General features: G+C 51.3%; 8 protein-coding genes across 8 annotated transcripts; 5 read left to right on the top strand and 3 right to left on the bottom strand.

Moving 5' to 3' along the window:
- Nucleotides 1-656: 656 nt before the first annotated feature.
- On the top strand, nucleotides 657-3599 carry hsp88 (Hsp70 chaperone Hsp88; the record flags this gene model as incomplete). The annotated part of the gene is made up of 5 exons (XM_067628844.1): nucleotides 657-731; nucleotides 814-845; nucleotides 959-2390; nucleotides 2452-2760; nucleotides 2820-3599. 5 exons carry the CDS (start codon nucleotides 657-659, stop codon nucleotides 3108-3110), a joined length of 2139 nt encoding a protein of 712 aa, XP_067480912.1. The 3' UTR covers nucleotides 3111-3599.
- A 97-nt stretch (nucleotides 3600-3696) lies between these two features.
- Nucleotides 3697-5196, bottom strand: ASPBRDRAFT_53803 (uncharacterized protein; the record flags this gene model as incomplete). The annotated part of the gene is made up of 3 exons (XM_067627126.1): nucleotides 3697-4399; nucleotides 4491-4923; nucleotides 4986-5196. 3 exons carry the CDS (start codon nucleotides 5194-5196, stop codon nucleotides 3697-3699), a joined length of 1347 nt encoding a protein of 448 aa, XP_067480911.1.
- Nucleotides 5197-5685: 489 nt separating this feature from the next.
- On the top strand, nucleotides 5686-6888 carry ASPBRDRAFT_41350 (uncharacterized protein). Its single transcript, XM_067624544.1, has 3 exons — nucleotides 5686-6161; nucleotides 6233-6582; nucleotides 6656-6888. The coding sequence occupies exons 1-3, from the start codon at nucleotides 5717-5719 to the stop codon at nucleotides 6722-6724; spliced, it is 864 nt and encodes a 287-aa protein (XP_067480910.1). The 5' UTR covers nucleotides 5686-5716; the 3' UTR covers nucleotides 6725-6888.
- Nucleotides 6889-7047: 159 nt separating this feature from the next.
- On the bottom strand, nucleotides 7048-7711 carry ASPBRDRAFT_205871 (uncharacterized protein; the record flags this gene model as incomplete). Its single annotated transcript, XM_067621759.1, has 3 exons — nucleotides 7048-7196; nucleotides 7254-7520; nucleotides 7576-7711. The coding sequence occupies 3 exons, from the start codon at nucleotides 7709-7711 to the stop codon at nucleotides 7048-7050; spliced, it is 552 nt and encodes a 183-aa protein (XP_067480909.1).
- Nucleotides 7712-7911: 200 nt separating this feature from the next.
- On the top strand, nucleotides 7912-12497 carry ASPBRDRAFT_73979 (ABC transporter ATP-binding protein; the record flags this gene model as incomplete). Its single annotated transcript, XM_067629236.1, has 6 exons — nucleotides 7912-7924; nucleotides 8512-8664; nucleotides 8741-9315; nucleotides 9382-11952; nucleotides 12017-12132; nucleotides 12185-12497. The coding sequence occupies 6 exons, from the start codon at nucleotides 7912-7914 to the stop codon at nucleotides 12435-12437; spliced, it is 3681 nt and encodes a 1226-aa protein (XP_067480908.1). The 3' UTR covers nucleotides 12438-12497.
- Nucleotides 12498-14339: 1842 nt separating this feature from the next.
- Nucleotides 14340-16249, top strand: ASPBRDRAFT_53800 (putative mannosylphosphate transferase (Mnn4); the record flags this gene model as incomplete). Its single annotated transcript, XM_067627125.1, has 7 exons — nucleotides 14340-14473; nucleotides 14835-14910; nucleotides 14965-14968; nucleotides 15166-15482; nucleotides 15537-15964; nucleotides 16018-16083; nucleotides 16189-16249. The coding sequence occupies 7 exons, from the start codon at nucleotides 14340-14342 to the stop codon at nucleotides 16247-16249; spliced, it is 1086 nt and encodes a 361-aa protein (XP_067480907.1).
- A 433-nt stretch (nucleotides 16250-16682) lies between these two features.
- On the top strand, nucleotides 16683-17762 carry ASPBRDRAFT_53799 (putative zinc metalloproteinase; the record flags this gene model as incomplete). Its single annotated transcript, XM_067627124.1, has 1 exon — nucleotides 16683-17762. The coding sequence occupies one exon, from the start codon at nucleotides 16683-16685 to the stop codon at nucleotides 17760-17762; it is 1080 nt and encodes a 359-aa protein (XP_067480906.1).
- A 125-nt stretch (nucleotides 17763-17887) lies between these two features.
- kat1 (putative 3-ketoacyl-CoA ketothiolase (Kat1)) lies at nucleotides 17888-19314 on the bottom strand (the record flags this gene model as incomplete). The annotated part of the gene is made up of 4 exons (XM_067622569.1): nucleotides 17888-18315; nucleotides 18375-18951; nucleotides 19012-19192; nucleotides 19244-19314. 4 exons carry the CDS (start codon nucleotides 19312-19314, stop codon nucleotides 17888-17890), a joined length of 1257 nt encoding a protein of 418 aa, XP_067480905.1.
- Between the last annotated feature and the right edge of the window lie 321 nt (nucleotides 19315-19635).

Raw genomic sequence — 19635 nt, 5'->3', positions numbered from 1 at the left:
GCCAAAAAGATATGCACCCGATGAATAATCAGCGACAGAAAAAGAAAAAAAAAACTCTGAACTATCGATAAGCCCCGCCAAAGCGGTCAGGCAGGAATCTGCCGGCACAAGGGAAGCGGTGAAAGGTGGGAGGCGTCGAGCAGCAGCCAGAAGGTTCGACGAGCGCCCAAAGAAGCCGGTGAAGCTGAGCTGGGATGGTTGTGAGGGCCAGGTTCCTTATTTATTTCTGGAATCCTCCGACCTGGGAACACCTGCGGTTTATATATATCTCTGCATTGATCTCCCCTAGTGCATAATTATCCCCTCTATATTTTTTCCCAAGTGGAACCCATCGAATTGTGCCTAGTATCTGCCTGATAAGTTTACTATAGTCCAAGGGACTGACGTGGAAACCAACGCCTCACCGCCCGCGAGCTTTAGTGGCGGGTCCTGCTCTTCTCGCCGTGCAAATTCTCCCCCTCCGTCTCGCTCTTTTCTCTGCCTTTGGATCCTCCCCCAACCTCTCCCCCTCAGTCTCATCTTCCACTTTTTCCCTTTTCATCCTCTCATCACTCTTCTACTTCTTCTTCTTCCCCCCTCTCTCCTCTTTTCTTTTCCCCCCACTCTCTTCTCCCCCCCCCTCTATACCTTCCTTCTATCTCTTTCTCATCTAGACAATGTCTGTCGTCGGTATAGATTTCGGTGCCCAGAGCACCAAGATTGGTGTTGCCCGTAACAAGGGTATTGATATTGTGCGTCACTCTTCCCATCTGCCCAATTTTCTCTTATCGGGCCCAAAATCAGTACTAACTGGTCCATTGTGATGGCCTACAGATCACCAACGAAGTTTCCAACAGACAGACTCCGTGAGTGCGCCCATTCTTTACTTGTCTCGAATTTTATGTCGACACCATATCAGGTGTCTAGCCTTGTATCTTTTGTGACACCACCGTGTACTGACTGGTATTTTCCCATACAGTTCCCTTGTTGGCTTCAATGCCCGCTGCAGAGCTCTCGGTGAGGCCGCCAAGACGCAAGAGACTTCCAACCTCAAGAACACCGTCGGCAACCTGAAGCGCCTGATCGGCCGCGCATTCAGCGACCCCGATGTTGCGATCGAGCAGGAGTACAACACGGCTCAGATTTGCGATGTCAATGGCCAGGCCGGTGTCGAGGTCAGCTACCTCGGAAAGAAGGAGAAGTTCTCGGCTACTCAGCTGGTCGCCATGTACCTCACCAAGATCCGGGACATCACCTCCAAGGAGCTGAAGCTTCCTGTCTCCGACGTCACCATCAGTGTTCCCGCTTGGTTCACTGATGTCCAGCGCCGCGCCATGCTTGATGCTGGTGAGATCGCTGGTCTCAAGGTTCTCCGCCTGATCAACGACACTACCGCCACCGCTCTTGGTTACGGTATCACTAAGCTCGACCTCCCTGGCCCTGAGGAGAAGCCCCGCCGGGTCATGTTCGTCGATATCGGCCACAGTGACTACACCGCCTCCATCGTCGAGTTCCGCAAGGGTGAGCTCAACGTCAAGGCTACTGCCTACGACCGTCACTTCGGTGGTCGTAACTTCGATCGCGCTCTGACCGAGCACTTCGCCGATGAGTTCAAGGAGAAGTTCAAGATCGATGTCCGCACTCACCCCAAGGCCTGGTCTCGTACCCTGGCCGCTGCCGAGAAGATGAAGAAGGTCCTGTCGGCCAACCCTGCCGCTCCCATGAGCATTGAGTCTCTGATGGAGGACGTCGACGTCCGCTCCATCGTCAAGCGGGAGGAGCTTGAGATCATGGTTAAGCCCCTTCTCGACCGGGTCACCGCCCCCATCGAGGAAGCCCTGGCTGAGGCCAAGCTCAAGCCCGAGGATATCGACTTCGTCGAGATGGTTGGTGGCTGCACCCGTGTGCCCGCCATCAAGGACGCCGTCTCCAAGTTCTTTGGCAAGACCCTCTCTTTCACCCTCAACCAGGACGAGGCCATTGCTCGCGGTTGTGCTTTCAGCTGTGCTATTCTCTCCCCCGTCTTCCGTGTGCGTGACTTCTCCGTTCACGACATCGTCAACTACCCCATCGAGTTCACCTGGGAGCAGTCTGCCGACATTCCCGACGAGGACACCAGCCTGACCGTCTTCAACCGGGGCAACGTCATGCCTTCGACCAAGATCCTCACCTTCTACCGCAAGCAGCCTTTCGACCTCGAGGCCCGCTACGCCAAGCCCGAGATGCTGCCCGGCAAGGTCAACCCCTGGGTTGGCCGCTTCTCCGTCAAGGGTGTCAAGGCTGATGCCAACGACGACTTCATGATCTGCAAGCTCAAGGCTCGTCTGAACCTGCACGGTATCCTCAACCTGGAGACCGGATACTACGTTGAAGACATGGAAGTTGAGGAGCCCGTTCCCGAGGAGGGTGATGTGAGTGATAGTCTCCAGTTTCTTTTTTGGGAAATGTTCCGATTACTGACGACTAATTTAGGCCATGGACACCGATGGTAAGGATGGTGAGCAGCCCAAGAAGACCCGCAAGGTCAAGAAGCAGGTTCGCAAGGGCGATCTCCCCATCTCGACTGGCACTACCTCCATCGATGAGTCCCTCAAGAACGCCTGGACTGAGCGTGAGAACTCCATGTACATGGAGGACAAGCTCATTGCCGAGACCGACGAGAAGAAGAACGAGCTCGAGTCTAGCATCTACGAGCTGCGTGACAAGATTGACGGCGTCTACTCCGAGTTCGCCAACGAGGAGGAGAAGGACAAGCTGCGGGCTAAGCTGACTGACCTTGAGGTAAGTCTCCACTACGCTCTTCCCATTTGTCGTACTACAGAAGCTAATGAGTTGTCTAGGACTGGCTCTACGAGGAAGGTGAGGACACCACCAAGTCGGTCTACGTGGCCAAGTTGGACGAGATCCGCTTCGTTGCCGGACCCATCATCCAGCGCTACCGCGAGAAGCAGGAGGCCGAGCGCCAGGCCCAGGAAGACGCGGCCGCCAAGAAGCGTGCCGAAGAAGAGGCCAAGCGCAAGGCCGAGGAGGACGCCAAGAAGGCCGAGGAGGAGGCTAAGAAGGCCGAGGAGAAGCCCGACGCTGAGATGAAGGACGCTCCGGCCGAGGGTGAGAAGCCCGCTGAGCAGTAAATTTGCTCGACTGGTAGATAACGGTGAGCCCAGCTGTGGGATCACAGCTTGATGACAACGTGGTCACGAACAATGCAATCATGTTGAACCCCTTCAGTTGTTTATTACGGATTCCTTTTATTATATCCTTTTTTTCTTCCCCTTACTTTATTCTGGCCGGATGTTGGCACTGTGATGTAGAACGACATGATCTCCCCTTTCAGTGGCTTGCTTTCCGTTTGTTAGTGGTCTGCCCGAAGATGATGGCCTGGTCAAACGGCGGAAGCAAACTAAACAGGGGCCCAAAGAACTAGAGATACGCCATGGCGATGTGGATAGACCTGCTTGAAAAGTATATGATTGGTAATACAGAATATGGTATCTTTGCACATGCAGTTTACTTGATCTTCTCATATGATGCTTCCTAGTGTTAGTTATCAGTAGATTGATAGCCACGAACTAGTAAAATTATGGATCCTCCATGGTACTCTCAGTCCAGCTCACCCACTCACTACCTTCCCAAAGAAAAGAGGTGGACAACAACTCCCCAGTCCTAATCAGTAGTAGTAAGTACCTCTTTCCCACAAGACACAATATACTACGACGTTTACACCTCCAACACATCACCAAACACCCCTTCCCCAGCAAGATCATGCATCAAATCCATCCACAAAAACCGCTTCATGATCTCTCGCATCTCCTCCCACGTCCTGATCTCCAATCTTACCAGCCATTCCCGCAAACGCCCCTTCAGCCAGAGATCCGTGTCCCAAAACGACGGCAGCGGTGGTAGCGCAAGGATCCCGACCACCAATAGCCAGAGAATTAGCGCTGAGGAGTCATCATCATCATCTTGATGATGTTGACATTGCTCCATCAGTGACAGGAGACAAGGTTGATACGAAGCTGGGAAGAATACAAAAGGCAGTGTCTTATCCTGCCATTGAAGGAAGACATGATGACAGAAGGTTAGGAGACCTAGACGGAAGGCTTCGTTGTTGCTGTGCATGGGGAAGGGCATTTGGAGAAGAGGGTACATTACAGAGGATAGGGTAGAGGGGATGATATCTGGGTAAAGGCGGCGTTGGGGGGTCTCGGCGATGCTTGTGTTGATTAGGGAGCAGAAATTTTGGAGGACGTGGAAAGCTGCTAGAAGGGCTGGGTCTAGATGGAATTGGGGGAGGGAGGGGTTGTTGATCTGATCAGTGGTGGGTTTGAGAATGGTAGGGAATGGGGTGAGTGGTTCGAGGAAGGTGTCTCTAAAGAATATGGGCGAGGTGTTGTTTTGGAGGGCGAGGCCTAGATCCCATCTGGTGAATGATGGTGAGTTAAGTTACATGTGGATATATTTGCATGATGTTAAGGTTGCCAATGGGTTATTATGGGGTACGATTGGCTTACCTGAACAGCTCGATGAGCATCTTCTGGCTCTCAAATAAGCGCAGGCCACCGCGAAGATCCATAATTGTTCGAATTCCCTCCATATGTTTCTGTGCGACCTCGGAGTCGCCCATAAGGTGCGCCGTCATGGCCAGCATTAGGACGGTTCGTACGGTGAAATCGGAGATTTTTGTCTGGAGATCGACGCCCGTTAGTCTCTCACGAAGGATCTGCACACCCTTTGCGAAATGTAGCATGGTCCTGCGATTGGCAAGTACTTCGTCGGCATTCTGTCGACCGAGAACCGAGCCCGTGAAGACCTCTGATGCGGACACAGTGAGATGCAGATACGCGGCATCGGAGCGGATGGAGTCATGGAACCAGGATCTGTCCCTGTAGTCGAATTCGATCAGAAACCCAAGTGGGAAGAACATTTGCATTGATATTTTGGCGACTACAGATTATTCGCATTAGCTACGCATTGAATGATGATGGAATAGGATCAGGGATACCTGCATTGTAGTATATCAGCGAAAGTGCGGGAGTCCACTTGGACGGCGAATTGAGCAAAGGATGAATCAGGCTCCACAACTAGTTTAGTCGATGCAATAATGTTGGAGTCTTGATAGACTGCTGTTGATTGTGGTGATTGAAGCTGATCCTGTTGTATCGGGCTGGGCTTTTTCCGTCGGTCGTATCGAGGCCGCCCTTTGTTTATGCCTTGCATTACATGGCTTCGGATGAGTCGACGGGTACTTTTGTCGGGTTTTTTGTTATCTGTTGATACAATAAAGTGCATGGTCGGGTTGAGGTAGCTCGAGTTGTATGCGGGATTTAGCAGTGGAACGGGGAGCTCGGTCGAGGCGCTGGCTGTGATGTGAAATCATGAAATGAAGATGGTGTTCAGGGTCTTGATATCATTTACCCAAACAGGAACTTGGAAAGAGCGAGAAGAACGGCCTTTATGGTTGGTTTGTCAGCTGGTGATGCTGACAGGAACCGATGGCTTGCACATGGCGTGGCCCTGCCCTCAATATCATTTGCCCATTCCGGTATAGTCACCGGTCTTGGTATACTACTTCCCGCTGGATTCATTTGGTGACACCATATCTTCTATACTATTATCCTTCTTGGGAATTTGGAAAATAAGATAAATACCCCTTCCTGATGTCTCTCATGGTAGGTTCCTTTCTGTATCTAATTACCGGACAAGTCTAATGCTCTTCACCTCTTCCAGAATCCGCACCATGTCCACAGATCGAAAGACAGTTCTCATCACAGGCTGCTCCGATGGAGGCATTGGAGCTGCCCTGGCTGAGACCTTTCACGATCACCGTTATCATGTCTTTGTCACTGTGCGCACCCCCTCAAAGGCCCCCAAGACTCTCGCCAACTCTCCCAACGCCACCGTCCTCACCCTGGATGTGCTGGATTCGACATCCATCTCTGATGCAGTGGAGAAGGTGACGAAAGCTACTGGCGGGAAGCTTGACGTCCTAGTAAACAACAGTGGAAGCAGCATTATCCTGCCCGCACTAGATACCTCAATAGAAGAGGGCAAAAAGTTGTTCGACTTGAATTTCTGGGCGCCTATAGCCGTGACGCAGGCCTTTGCTCCGCTACTTATCAGGTCAAAAGGCTGTCTTGTGAACAATACATCAGTGAATGGAGCTCTTCCATTCGTGTTCATGAGTACGTCCAATCCTCTATTAGTCAAATAGCCGCAGATCTTGAGAGATTCTGACTAATTTACCTTACTCAAGGCATGTACAACTCCTCAAAAGCGGCCTTCCTGAGCGCCAGCGAGACCTGGCGTATGGAACTGGCTCCGCTGGGTGTTCGGACCCTTACCCTGATCACTGGTGGTGTGAAGACTAAGTTCTTCGACAATTACATTCCTCGCCGGGTCCCCGAGAATTCATACTACATTGGAGCAAAGGATGCTATTCAGAAGATGAGCGATGGAAGCTTGCAGGATAGCGGCGTCGATAGGTATTCGTATGCCGCTAAGGTGGTTCAGGCAGTGGAAAGGAAGGAGTCGGGAAAGCTGTGGGTTGGTGGAGGCGCTGTTCCTGCTCGATGGGCACTGTGGCTATTGCCACAGTGGGGTGTGGTGAGTCTCCTTCTCTTGTTTGCTATGGTAGACCATCTACCTAGAGTTTATGAGGTACTAACTGCTTTGATAGGATTTGATGATGAGGAAAATGTTTCCTGTGTTCGGGACAAGTGAAGGTGGGCTGAAGAAAGACACTTAGTGGCCGTAAAATTGCTACGTTGCAGTCATGACTGCGTAGCTGGGGTTACACAGTGGCTGTGCTATTATTCTCAGGATAGTATTGTGCCTTTTCCAGCATTTGGTGTCATTTATATAGTAGTCGCTTTTGGTCTATTTAATCATAGTCACCTGACGAGCTTTGAGGTCCTCCCATGTTGACATTCAGTAAGCCATCGCTTTTCAGCAGTCTTCATGCCATTCGGCCAAACCCATCAATGCACAAGCCAGCTCTCATTGACAATCTCTTTCGTTCACCAGCCAGAAAATCATTAATTCAAGAAGACTACATATCTATGAGGAAGCCTAGCTAAGCCCAACTAGCACCCCATTCTCATTCTCGAAAGTCATGCTAATCCGTTCCGTCCATGGCTTAGTGTTATAATCTGACACGGTCGAGAAGGTTTGAAATATACGAGTCACAATGTAGGTGAGTACGATCATAGCATAACGCTCTGCACTTCTGTTAGTAAGTTCATCTTGCGCATCAGCTTGGCTGAACGGGAGCTTACGGCCAGGGCAGATTCTAGGACCCTTGTTGAACGGGATATAGCCAGCCATGTCTCCGCTCAGCTGTTCCCACCGTTCCGGACGGAATTCCTCGGGCTTTTCACCAAAGTCCTTTCCCAAGCGATGCCTAGCCCAGGTAGAAAAAAACACAATATCTCCTCTCACAACAAGAATCGGCGCGTCACCATCAGCTCCACCTCCAGTTGGCAGGACCGAATTCTTGTTCGCTACCCTCGCGTTGAAGACAACTGCGGGAAAGAGTCTCGTCGCTTGACGAGGATGTTAGTTTATGATGTCATTGAAATAGCCAAAAGGGTGCCGAACCTTCTTGAATGACCCAGCGGACATAATGCAGCATTCCGAGTTGTCCCCACGTCGGAGGCGTCAATCCAATGGCGTCAATGATGCTTGCTCGCAGCTTGTACACAACGCGCTCATTCTGGGCAAGACAATAAAACATGCCCGAGAGGGTTGTGACATGCGTCTGCGCTTTTACCGAACTCTACGGAGTACTTGAAGATAATGTACACAGACAGTTGGTGCAATGCTATGTTAGTAGTAATTTAAACTTTCGACCAGTTCCCGGTACATACTTGCAGCGTAGCAAACGCAACCTTAAACGATGTTTAGCTGGATGTAGGTTAAAGTTCCTTTTCCAGCATGGCCGACAGGTGTCCAGACCCAAGATAAGGTTTATAACTGTGTACCATAATCAAGAATAAACATTCCAACCTGTCTTATTCTCCATGAAGTAAACATGCAGAAAAGCTGCTGCATGAAACCAAGATTACCGAAATATGGGTGGAGAGACGATACTCAAGAATTGTGGCAGATACTATCAAATTAAGCATGAAGACATTCTTCAATCGGGACAAGTCCCAGCCATTGCTACGACTTCCATCTGATTCAATTAACCGAGCAAACTGCATGATGCAGCACACTAGTTAGTTGCTACCAAGTAGTGCTGCCCCCTTACGTACTCAAAGCGACGGGGAATAGTTAGGCACCTGAATCGAAGACAACAAGGGGCTTTACTAGTGAATCCGCACGAGACACGTAGCATATCTACAGCCTATCTACTCGTTTGTCGTTTTCTTTGAATTGGACCGGGATTTGATAGAGAGCAGACCAAGTCTTGGAAGTTCGGTCTAGTGTATGCATACTCCGCTTCCTTGGTCGGGATCACAATCAGCACCGCCAATCTCTTCACCATCTACCGAAGCGCCAACCCATCGCAGCTATGTCTGCTGTTCCTATCAGCATGCTGTGCCATAGCCGCGGGCGCAGCAATGCCCCTAGTGACAGTCGTGTACGGGAATTTCGCACGCGAGTTTATCACCGGAGACAACAACAATACGCCAGATGAAATCCGAGATCGTGTTCAGCATCTCGCGCTCTACTTGGTGTATATCGGTAAGTAGATAGATGAATAGAACTTCGAGAGCTACTTTTGCTTAATCTGTTGTTCATCTGACACTCAGCAACGCAGCAATCGGGTCTCTAGTCACAACGGCCATCAGCACGTTTGGATTCAACACTATAGGAGAGGAAATCACGCGCCAGCTTCAACAGAGATATCTCGCTTCCGCTCTGCGGCAGAATATGGCTTATTCCGATGTAGTTGGGATTGGCGAGCTGACGTCTCAAATGGACCAAGATATGAAGCCAATCCAAGCTGGTATCTCGCAGAAAGCGGGTGAGCTTCTTTCGGGGTTGTCTGGCTTTGTGGTTGCTATTACGTGTGCGTTTATTCAGAATGGCCGCTTTGCGGGCATCATGATCTCTCAGCTGATTGCCCTGCTTACACTTATCGGGGTGATGGGGGGGTTTCTAAGTGCAACACAGCGAGTTGGTCTGGCTCAGTATGTCAGAGCAGACAATTTGGCCCAGGAGGTACTCAGCGCCATGAGAAGTGTCATTGCTTATCGAAGCCAGGAAAGGTACGGTAAAAGGTATCACGACGCGTTGCGACAGCCAGCGGCATTGGACTTCCGGGAGCGCTTCATTTTTGGAGTACTTGTTGCAGGCTCTTTTATGGTTATGCACTGGGCGAATGCTTTAGGAGTATGTATATCGTCTCCTCTCAGTTTCTTGCTCCAGTCATATGAGTTCCTGCTAATGATGGCCAAGTTCTGGCAAGCTGATCATTTCGTCCGCCAAGGGCGTTGCACTATTTCGGAAGCTCTGACTATCCTGTATGCAATGGCTGTTGCGGGTTGCATGCTAAGCCAGGCATTGCCATCTATTGTCAATATCACCCAGGCCAACGCGGCCGCCAGCCGCGTCTTTTCAGTTATTGAGAGGGAATCACCGATAGATCCTTCTGTAGGTACCGGGGTGACGCACAGTCAGGTCAGAGGGGAAATCAGCTTCGAGGATGTACGCTTCGCGTATCCTTCGCGGCCTGAAGAGGAGGTCTTAAAAGGCGTCAATCTAGTTGTGCCTGCCGGGCACACTGTAGCGCTTGTTGGACCATCCGGGTCTGGGAAATCAACCGTATTCGCTCTTTTAGAACGACTGTACCGACCATCCAATGGCCGGGTAATGCTCGACGGCGTGCCGATTGATGCCATGAATGTCTCGTGGCTAAGGTCGCAGATTGGATATGTTGGCCAGGACGTCACATTGTTTCGTGCATCAATACACGACAACATCGCATATGGACTTCCCAAAGCTGCAGCTGAGGTGCCCCATAATCGTTGTCTTTTGCTCTCAGTTTCGAATACTGATTCAATACTGCAGGGAATGAACGCACATGCAATACGAAAACTCGTAATCGAGGCGGCCAAAACAGCTCAGATCCACACATTTGTTCCTAGTCTACCCGATGAGTACAATACCATAATAGGGGCATGTGGATCAAATCTGTCAGGGGGTCAGAAGCAACGTCTTGCTATTGCCCGTGCAATCATCTCTCAACCAGCGATTTTGTTGCTGGATGAGGCCACAGCTGCACTAGACAGTCAGTGCGAAAAAGCAGTGCAGGAGGCGCTGGACAATGCCACCTCAGGGCGAACCACCATGATAATAGCCCATCGGCTGTCGACAGTCCAGAATGCCGATAAGATCATCATCATGAAGGACGGTCAGGTTCTAGGTGAAGGCTCCCATTCAGAGTTACTGAGTACATCGGCAGTGTACGGAGAATTAGTGAGGCAGCAAGCACTTGGACCATCCCACCGACCAGAGGGCGACAGGCTTATGAATCATACGCCTCACTCACTAAGCATTCATGAAGGACACTCCAAGGATACCTTACTCAATTTTGATGATATGGAGATACCAGAGAACGGCCCAACAGCAGCACAGCCACCCAGCAGTAGTGTAAGGTATGTCTGGAGTCTGAATGGACCAGAGTTGCCTTACACGATCGCTGGCGTGAGCTTCAGCGTGTTGGCTGGAATAACATACCCGGTTCAGGCGATCTTCTTTGGTAACGGGATCATGTCAATGATTGATCCGGGCCTCAGCACCGGTGGACATAATACACAATATTGGGCCTACATGTATCTTACCCTCGGCCTTATCGCATTCATGCTCTATTCTGTACGGGGCTATTGCTTTGCCGTGTCCACATCGCAGTTAGTTCTCCGAGCCCGCTCGCAGTTGTTCAAGTGTTTGATTGCGAACGACCTCCCTTTCTTCCAGGACAAAGACCACTCGACCGGTGCATTGGTCAGCTTTCTTGCATCAGGACCTCGGCAAATCACTGGTGTCTCGGGAACATCACTGGGGCTTGTGGCCGAAAGCATTGTGATGCTGGCGACAGGAATCACGATCGGATGCATCTTTGGATGGAAGCTTGGTCTTGCCGCGACAGCAATGGTCCCATTAGTAGTTGCTTCCAGCTTCCTACAATACCACATTGTGGAGCGAGTACAGAAGTACACAAAGCGTGACACCAGTGCTGTGGCCATTGCACATGAAGCCCTCTCTGCCATCAAGACCGTGACGGTCCTTGGTCTGCAAAAGAACATCAGCGCATCGTTCGAAAGAGAAAGCCACCGAGACAGCTCACGCAAGACCTGGTTCATGTTTGCCGCGACATATGCGTTCACCACCTCCTTCCGGGTATTGTGCATCGCTTTCGTTTTCTGGTGCGGCGGCACACACCTTATCGCGACTGGCGAATACAATGTCCAACAGTTCTTCATCTGCTTTGCAGCCACGATGTGGGGATCTCAGTCTGCGTCCGTACTTTTCGCTCAGGCTCCTGATATTGCAGGCTCTCAAGCTGCTGCTGCTCGACTGGAGAAGCTGGTGCGAGCCGAAACGTTGTCCCCTTACAGAAAACAGAATAATGGCAATGCTGACGTGCCAAGTAATACTACAGATGTTTCGCTGCGAGGTATTAGGTTCAGATATTCAACTGATCAATCTCAATTTGCATTGAACGATGTCAGTCTCAACGCACCAGCAGGTGCTTTCATTGCTCTGGTTGGTGCTACTGGCAGCGGCAAGAGTTCGGTGATAAATCTGCTGGAGCGCTTCTACGCCGGTGAATCTGGCACAATCACACTAGATGGTATGCCCATTGAGAGATATGACCTCAACAGTTACCGAGGTTACCTAGCGCTGGTCGACCAAAACCCTTGTCTAGTTGGTGAGGACCTACGCGATTGCCTTCAGAGTGGTGAGCTAGTTGTATCAGACGACGAGATCATGGTCGCTCTGGAGGACGTGGGGCTGGCCGGCTTCGTGGTAGGCGCCTTCAACTCCTCATATTCCTTGTTATGTAGTCTGAAAATCCTAATTCTCACGTCAGGTATCACTTCCTCAAGGGTTAAGCACTCCCATTATGGCCAATGGATCGACCCTGTCCGGGGGCCAGCGCCAGCGCATGGCCATTGCAAAGGCGCTGCTATGTCAGCCAAAGATTCTGTAAGGGCCCTCTCTATAGAGATTGTAATTAATTGGTCCTAATTCTTGTCAGTTTACTTGATGAAGCAACCTCTGCACTGGACTCGGCCTCAGAGGTATTAGTCCAGCGGACACTTCAACGTGTGATGAACGGGCGAACGGTCATCGCTGTTGCCCATCGACTGAAGACGATTGTCGATGCCGATGAGATTCTAGTATTCAATGATGGACGTATTGTAGAAAAAGGTGCGCACGAAGAGTTGATGCAACTGGAGGGTAAATACTGGCAGATGGCCAGGTTACAGCAGGTGATGGGAAGTGTATAGTTATGGTTTGCACATTGATTCGGCTATGCAGTAATGAATTGAACATAAGTTTAAATACGGAGAGTATTGGTAAACGGAAATATTTTATGAAATGACCGAACCAAAGGAAAACCAAGACCCTGAGTATACATCATGTGACCCATGGGACACCGGCTTGGCAGCCCCGAAAAAAGTCTAGTCAAGTGACCCAGCATGAAGGTCTGATCGCCCCCCAAAACAATCCCCTACAAAACGAGTACGAGCGGAATCACCGGATGCCACCAATTACTCCCTCTCCTTGGCAGACAGGACCTGTCCAACTAGATACTCCTAGTCTCCTGTTCTCCTTGGCCTTTTTTTTTTTATTTTCTTGTAAACAAGTCTCGGCATTTTAAATTAGTTAGCCACCTGATAGGTGGGTAAGAATTAGAGGTAGAGAATAACTCCGCTCCTCTCTTCTCCCCTTGGAAGATAGGCAACAACCAATATTTTACCCTGCACGGAGGTAATTGTGTGCAGTTGATAGCTCCGAGATTGGCAGGGTCCTGTTTTGCCTTCCGCTCAGATGTGCGTCGGGGGAAAGAATGACGAGCGAATAATAATATGGGTTCTGCTTTGGGTTCGGTCATTAAAGACTAAAGTGTTATTCTGTGGGGACGATTAGTTTAGTCTTAAGTCAGGAAGTCCAGGGGGTAACAAAATGAGGTTAGGTTACTGACGGTGGAAAAGCGACCTTGGTTCTTCTTCCGAATAAGGGGCCGGTTCGTTACGGTATTGGGAGTTAGGGGTGGGTGTATGGATGTTGTACCGTGGTCACTGGTTGTTGGTATGTACTGACTGCTACTTAGTCTAGTCTACTACGTATGTAGTATCTACCATCATATTTTGGGTTCTCCATGGAAGTAACCGGACTGTTTCAGTTGCGCGATAAGATTCTGACATATACTCTGTAGCCGCGTAGCGGAGTCTAGTACTGATTTTCATCTTGTAGGGAGTTATTTGATTTGGGGGTGATGGCGTGAGATGCTGGCGGTATTTCGAGTATAATCGTAGGTACATACTCTGTAGATGGACTTGACGTGAGTCAGTGCAAGATTGTTAGCCTAGATGGTGGTTAGATAGATGAAGTGTTAGTTATACCCAGTACGGAGTAGTCAGTTGGTTGTCCATAATGCAGGGCGTAGGGCATTTTGTCTGCCCTACGAGGTGCATGATGTATCATTCTCACTGGACATTATTAATATGTATGTCCCTTGGACTCAGGATCCTTTTTTCTTGGCCTCATAGCAGGAGCGGAATTTCATGTACGATTCGTGCCAACGCAGTGCCCCCTTGTGCTTTAGGGGGGTTTCAACCCTGCAGGTCATCGTCTGAGATCCAGCCGTCCGGCCTCCGAATTGCCCTGCTTACAGGGAAGGGAGGAGGAGAGGGACACGGACACTAAAACACAATGGGGAGATTTTCCAGATGGTGTCACCGTGGCACGGATAACGAGCCAAAGCCATCGTGCATCTGTGCTGTGCTGACTAGACAGTAGACACAATGGACCTTTGCGACCAGGAAGACCGAGGAGGGTGTGTAGCCCTATGAATCATGGTGGCTGCAGTGCTATGCTGATGCTGGTTAGTTGATACGGTAAGCGGATGGTACGGAAGGCGTTCCCGTATGTAAGCAGTAACATCCCTGGGAGGGAGATGAGTGGAGCGCCAAACACGTCGGGAAAGATGGCACGCGAGACCCGACTCTTTCGCTTTTCTTCCCTGAAATCGGCCAAAATCAAATCAATCAATTATGGAGCGTCCTCTCCTTTCGGTGGATTCCTTGACGGTTGCCTAGGAACAATTACTCTCATGATTCCGAAAAGACCAACCATCTTGATGCTTTCCTCCAAATAACTACACAGAGTAGCTCCTCTTTGTCCTCATGGGAATGGAGCATTGGCATGCCGGCGTTCTCAGCACAGCCAACCAGGTCCCTGTCGTCATGGCTGTTATCCTTGCCGATCTGGACCTGCAGAGCGTCATCCACGGAAAGGGTCCAAGACCTATTCCCAACTCGCCAATGTAATAACTAATCATCTATCTCATGAGGGTCCTCAGTGGGCCTCCCAAATGTCGCCCCGCTTGGCTCGTTGAAGTCACCGTTAGTACGGAGTCGTATTTGATTCTATTCTTCCTCCCCTCAAAGGTGCAAAGCTTTTTCCCGTCCTGTGAACTGTACGGATTCCTCGGATCTTCCGGTTTGATTTGCGCGGGCTCGTGTGGTTCTCGAAGCCTGTCTAGTCGGACTATCAAGAACCGTTCCCCGTGCTTTTCTCTCCTGATCTTCCTTTCCTTTTTCCCTGGATCTTCCTCTCAGTCTATCGCTTCCCTCCACCCCCCTCCCCCTGTCTTGTCCATGCCTGATTGGCATGTCGAGTCGGGCTGGCACTTACTTGGCTGCTCTCATTGTTAGCACCGGTGGCCCTCTTTTCTCTCGTCCGATGCACCACGCGGTTTGAATGGTTCGACGTATGCGGCTATAACGCACTCGAGCATCAACTTGGCAGCCCTGTTCTGATCCCCCGCATCGACCGGATCACTTTGCATACTCGCCCAATACCACCTACCCGGTCCAGAATGCAAGCAGGGGCATGATTGTCCTCCCGAATCACTCACAAATCTCTTTTCAAACACATAACGTTGCCATCTGCCGCCGGACATGAACCCTCGGGGCCTGCTGGCCGTCCTCACCTGCGCGATCTGGTCAGCGCTGGCCACAGCACGCCCCAGCCCCGCAGAGCACAGCAATTACGGCAGTTTCATCAACCGCGATGAACCAGACCCGCTGTGGCAGAAGTACGGTCTGAACCGGTCCGACGAGTACAAATATTTCCATGAGCCAGGTCGTGACGATACGCTGGGCCACTATGACTCGCGGTTTTTCCAGGGGGAGCCGGTTCCGGATGAGGAGCGATCTGTCACATTGACGCACATGATCCGAGCATATCTGAATTTCTTTGAGGATAATGGATTGGAAACATGGATCGCGCATGGAACATTACTGGGGTGGTGGTGGAATGGCAAGGTGGGCGAATCCCGATGCGCCTGATTTTGGGCTGTTCTAACACCTTTCTTCTAGATCATGCCCTGGGATTGGGATATCGACACTCAAGTCATAGATACCACACTATTCCATCTCGCCGACCACTTCAACCAGACTGTGGTACAGTATACCACTACCGACCCCTACGTCGAGCGCCGGTACCTCCTCGATATAAATCCGTGGTCGCGTCAACGTGATCGCGGCATGGGACTGAATATAATTGATGCGCGCTGGATCGACATCAGCACGGGGCTATACATCGATATCACGGGGCTGAGCCGACTAACGGCCGAGAAGCCCACAGAATGGGAGTGCAAGAACGGGCACAAATACCAAACGCACGATATATATCCACTGCGGAGATCCACTTTCGAGGGCGTGCCAGCCAAGGTGCCATTCAGGTACGATGGAGTGCTAACAGAGGAGTATACGAAAAAGGCGTTGACCAACACGCAATTCCACAAGTGAGTGAATCGCCTTAGCCGAGAGGGGTGCGCCTCATGCTGACATGTGATAGTCATACGTGGGATGCGGAACTCGAAGAGTGGGTGCTTGATGAGCCGGCCGCAATGGACGACCGGCAGTATGAGTGAGCCAGTCATACTGGCTGCGTATTCTTGCCATCGACTGTCATAAATGCATCATTGGATGGTGTCACGGTCATTCTTCGTATATAATCATATATAAGGATCGGAGTTCAGGGTATAGGCGGCGTTGTGGACAGTCAGCGTTCTGCAAAGTCAATCTAGTGGTCATACAATCTTTCTGCAACATCCTGCACGAGCCAAATCAGGCGTAGTACATTTGTAACAACGTAGGACCCGCGGGGTGATTAATCCCAGACAGACATCTGTTAACGCCAAACAGACGCGGACCAGCCGAAATTAAGCAGCGACGATCTGCTCTCGCTACCTGAGGCACCAGTACCAGGGGCCTTCCATTAGTCTACATACCAGAAGGAAAGTTGAAAACATACTAACCTTAACTGACTAGCTCTTATCACCCTATCGCCACGTGATGTACACCAGGCTTATCGCCTTATCGCTGACAAAACAAGATCGAACTCCATCGAAGATCATCACCACATTTTCCTTCTACGTGTATATAATCCAACCTTGTCCCCTCTCTATACACCTACAGCCCCCTCTTCCACGCGCCACACATATACATCCACTATCCACCATGGCCGACTCCGAAACCCCCAACTCCAACCCAACAGAGGACACCATAACCCTTCAAATCCACCACCGCAACGCCTCCCGCCCCCTCACCCTCCCGACAACCAGCACCCTCACAGACCTAACAGAGCTCATCTCCTCGACCTACCAAATCCCCCCAACCCACCAAAAGCTCCTCATCTCCCCCTCCCCAGGAATGCTCAAACACCCATTTCCGCCGCATCCCCTCCAGGAAATCCTCCCCCTCACCTCGCCCAAATTCAAGATCACCCTCCTGGGCACACCCCCGCGAGACATCGAATCGCTGAACACGCACGGCACCGAACTCAAAGCCCGCGCTGAAGCGCGCGAACGCGCCCACCGGCTCTACGCCGCGAAGCCCACCCCCTCCAGCACCTCCTCGAACATCAGCAAAATCCACACCCTCTCCAACAGCGCCAATGGCAGCAACTCCTACACCTTCCACCGATGTCTCCCGCTCCCGCACCTGCCTAACCCATCGAAATCCTTGACCTTTCTCGAACGTCTCCGCGATGACCCGGGGATCAAGTCCGCTATGCAGAAACATAAGTTCTCTGTACCGCTGTTGACGGAGATGGATCCGGCCGAGCACACGACGAGCGAGTCGCGAACGCTAGGTCTGAATCGGAATAAAGGCGAGGTGATTGAGTTGCGACTTCGCACAGATGCCTATGATGGGTATAGGGATTATCGGACGATACGGAAGACGCTGTGTCATGAGTTGGCGCATTGTGTGTTTAGTGAGCATGATCGCGATTTCTGGGATTTGACGTCGCAGATTGAGGAGGAGGTGGAGAGGGGCGATTGGACGAAGAGTGGAAGGACGGTGGGTGATCAGGATTTCTATAATCCTGGGGATTGGGAAGGGGTTCAGGAGCATGGGTTGGTGGTGGATGAGAAGGGGTGGACTGGGGGGCAGTTTGTGCTTGGTGGAGGAGGAGGAGGAGGAGGTGGTGGTGGTGGTGGTGATGGAAGGGGGGAGAGTAGAAGGGAGATTTTGGCTAAGGCGGCGGAGGAGAGGATGAAGAGGGCGAGAGAGAGGGAAGGGGAGGGGAGGTCGTGATTTACGGTGGTTTGAGTGCCGCTCTTTGTATAGTTCTGGATTTGCGTAGCATCATGGTACATAATCCTTTGCGACAGCCCTTAATGACTTGGAATGACATGACATGATACGATACTATGATCATTTTACAACTGCTCGTTCACAAACAATCCCGCCATACCCTGGCCCGTACCAATGCACATACTCGTCACCAGGATCTTCTTCTTCGTCCGTCGTGCCTCACTGAGGATCGTGCAGATCTGGCGTGCGCCCGTTGCGCCCAGAGGGTGGCCCAGGGCGATCGCACCACCGCGCGGGTTCACCTTGGCGTGCTCCAGACCCAAATTGTTAAGACAATAGACAGCCATGGAGGCAAAAGCCTCGTTGATCTCGTAGATGTCGATGTCATCCTTGTTCAAGTTGAACTTGGACAGCAGCTTGGGGATCGCTGCCGTGGGACCAATACCCATGATGCGCGGCGGCACTCCCGCGACGGTGGCACCACAGAACTTGGCCAAGATGGGCTGGTTCAGCTCGATAGCCTTGGAGCGGCGCATGAGAAGAACAGCGGCGGCTGAACACACACATCATCAGCACTATTTTCGTTTCTCAAACATCGCAACGATTACTTACCACCATCAGTAACCTGACTCGAGTTACCTCCCGTGCTCCGATTACCGAACTGCGGGAAAGCAGGCCGGATCTTGCCCAGAGACTCTGGAGTCGTGCCATAGCGAATACCCTCATCCTTCGTCAATGTAACCTCCTTCACTTCGCCAGTCTTGGGATCCTTGACCTTTGTGGTGATAGGGACGATCTCGTCATCGAACCAGCCCGCCTTCTGAGCTTCCTCCGCCCGACGGAACGATTCCGCTGCGTACTTATCCTGCTGCTCACGTGTGATGTTGAAGTCCGCACCAACATTCTCCGAAGTCTGGCCCATGGGCTGCATGCAGTCCGCCGCTTCTTGGTTGCGAAGGACCTCCTCGTTAAACGGGCGCGGCAGCCGGTCGCCACCAACGGACATCAGCTCCGCACCGACAGCGATACCAACATCAATGGCTCCAAGCTGAATCTGGTTCGCGATGTCCTGTACGGCCTTCAGACCAGACGAGCAGAAGCGGTTCACGGAGGATCCACCGGCCGTGTGAGGGATGCCGGCTGCGAGGGAAGCTGCGCGAACAAGGTAGGCTGCTTTGCCATCGCCGACCTAGATAATATGAAGATTAGTAACCTGGGTGTCGCGAAGAGGAGACAAGTTGGTGCTCACATTTCCCAGACACACATCCTCAACCAGAGCGGGATCCAGCTTAGATTTAGAGAGCACTTCCTTCAACAGTGCGTAGAGGATATAGTCCAGCTCTGTATCCTTGAATCCACCCTTGACGGCCTTTGCGAGGGGCGTGCGCAGCGCGAGGGTGATGACCACATCGTCTGGGTTCTTTTGGGTGCTGGGGTGCTGATTAGCGGTGTTTGTTGGCCGGAAACGGTCTGATGCTTACATTGCGGCGAGTCCACTATTGCCTGACGGCTTCAAGTGACTGAGAATAGAGTTTAGACGATCTGCTGCCATGATGTTCTATGTAGCTGTTTGTAAATTCAGGGGTCAGCTTTTTGAAGGTAGATGGGTTGGGGGAGCTGATAGCATGAAAGTGGAGATTGTTCGGTCGGGAGCAAGCTGATATCTGAGGACAGGTGCAGCTTTGCAACACGTTGATGAAGATATACGCACCTGTGATAGAAGATATATTGCTAAAAGGTCAAGACGGTTCAGCAAGGAGGCGAAGCAAAAGAGGGGAGAGGAGGATGATATAATGAAAGGAGCAAATGCGGTGGTTCTTTGAATCCAGCCGAACAGCCGAGGTTCTTTCCCCTCTGGGACGGCCGATCAGCA

Source organism: Aspergillus brasiliensis (genome assembly GCF_001889945.1).
Source record: "Aspergillus brasiliensis CBS 101740 unplaced genomic scaffold ASPBRscaffold_4, whole genome shotgun sequence".
Classification (NCBI taxonomy): Eukaryota; Fungi; Ascomycota; class Eurotiomycetes; order Eurotiales; family Aspergillaceae; genus Aspergillus; species Aspergillus brasiliensis.
The sequence above is the reverse complement of the archived record's forward strand: the minus strand, read 5'-3'. Positions and strand labels throughout refer to the sequence as shown.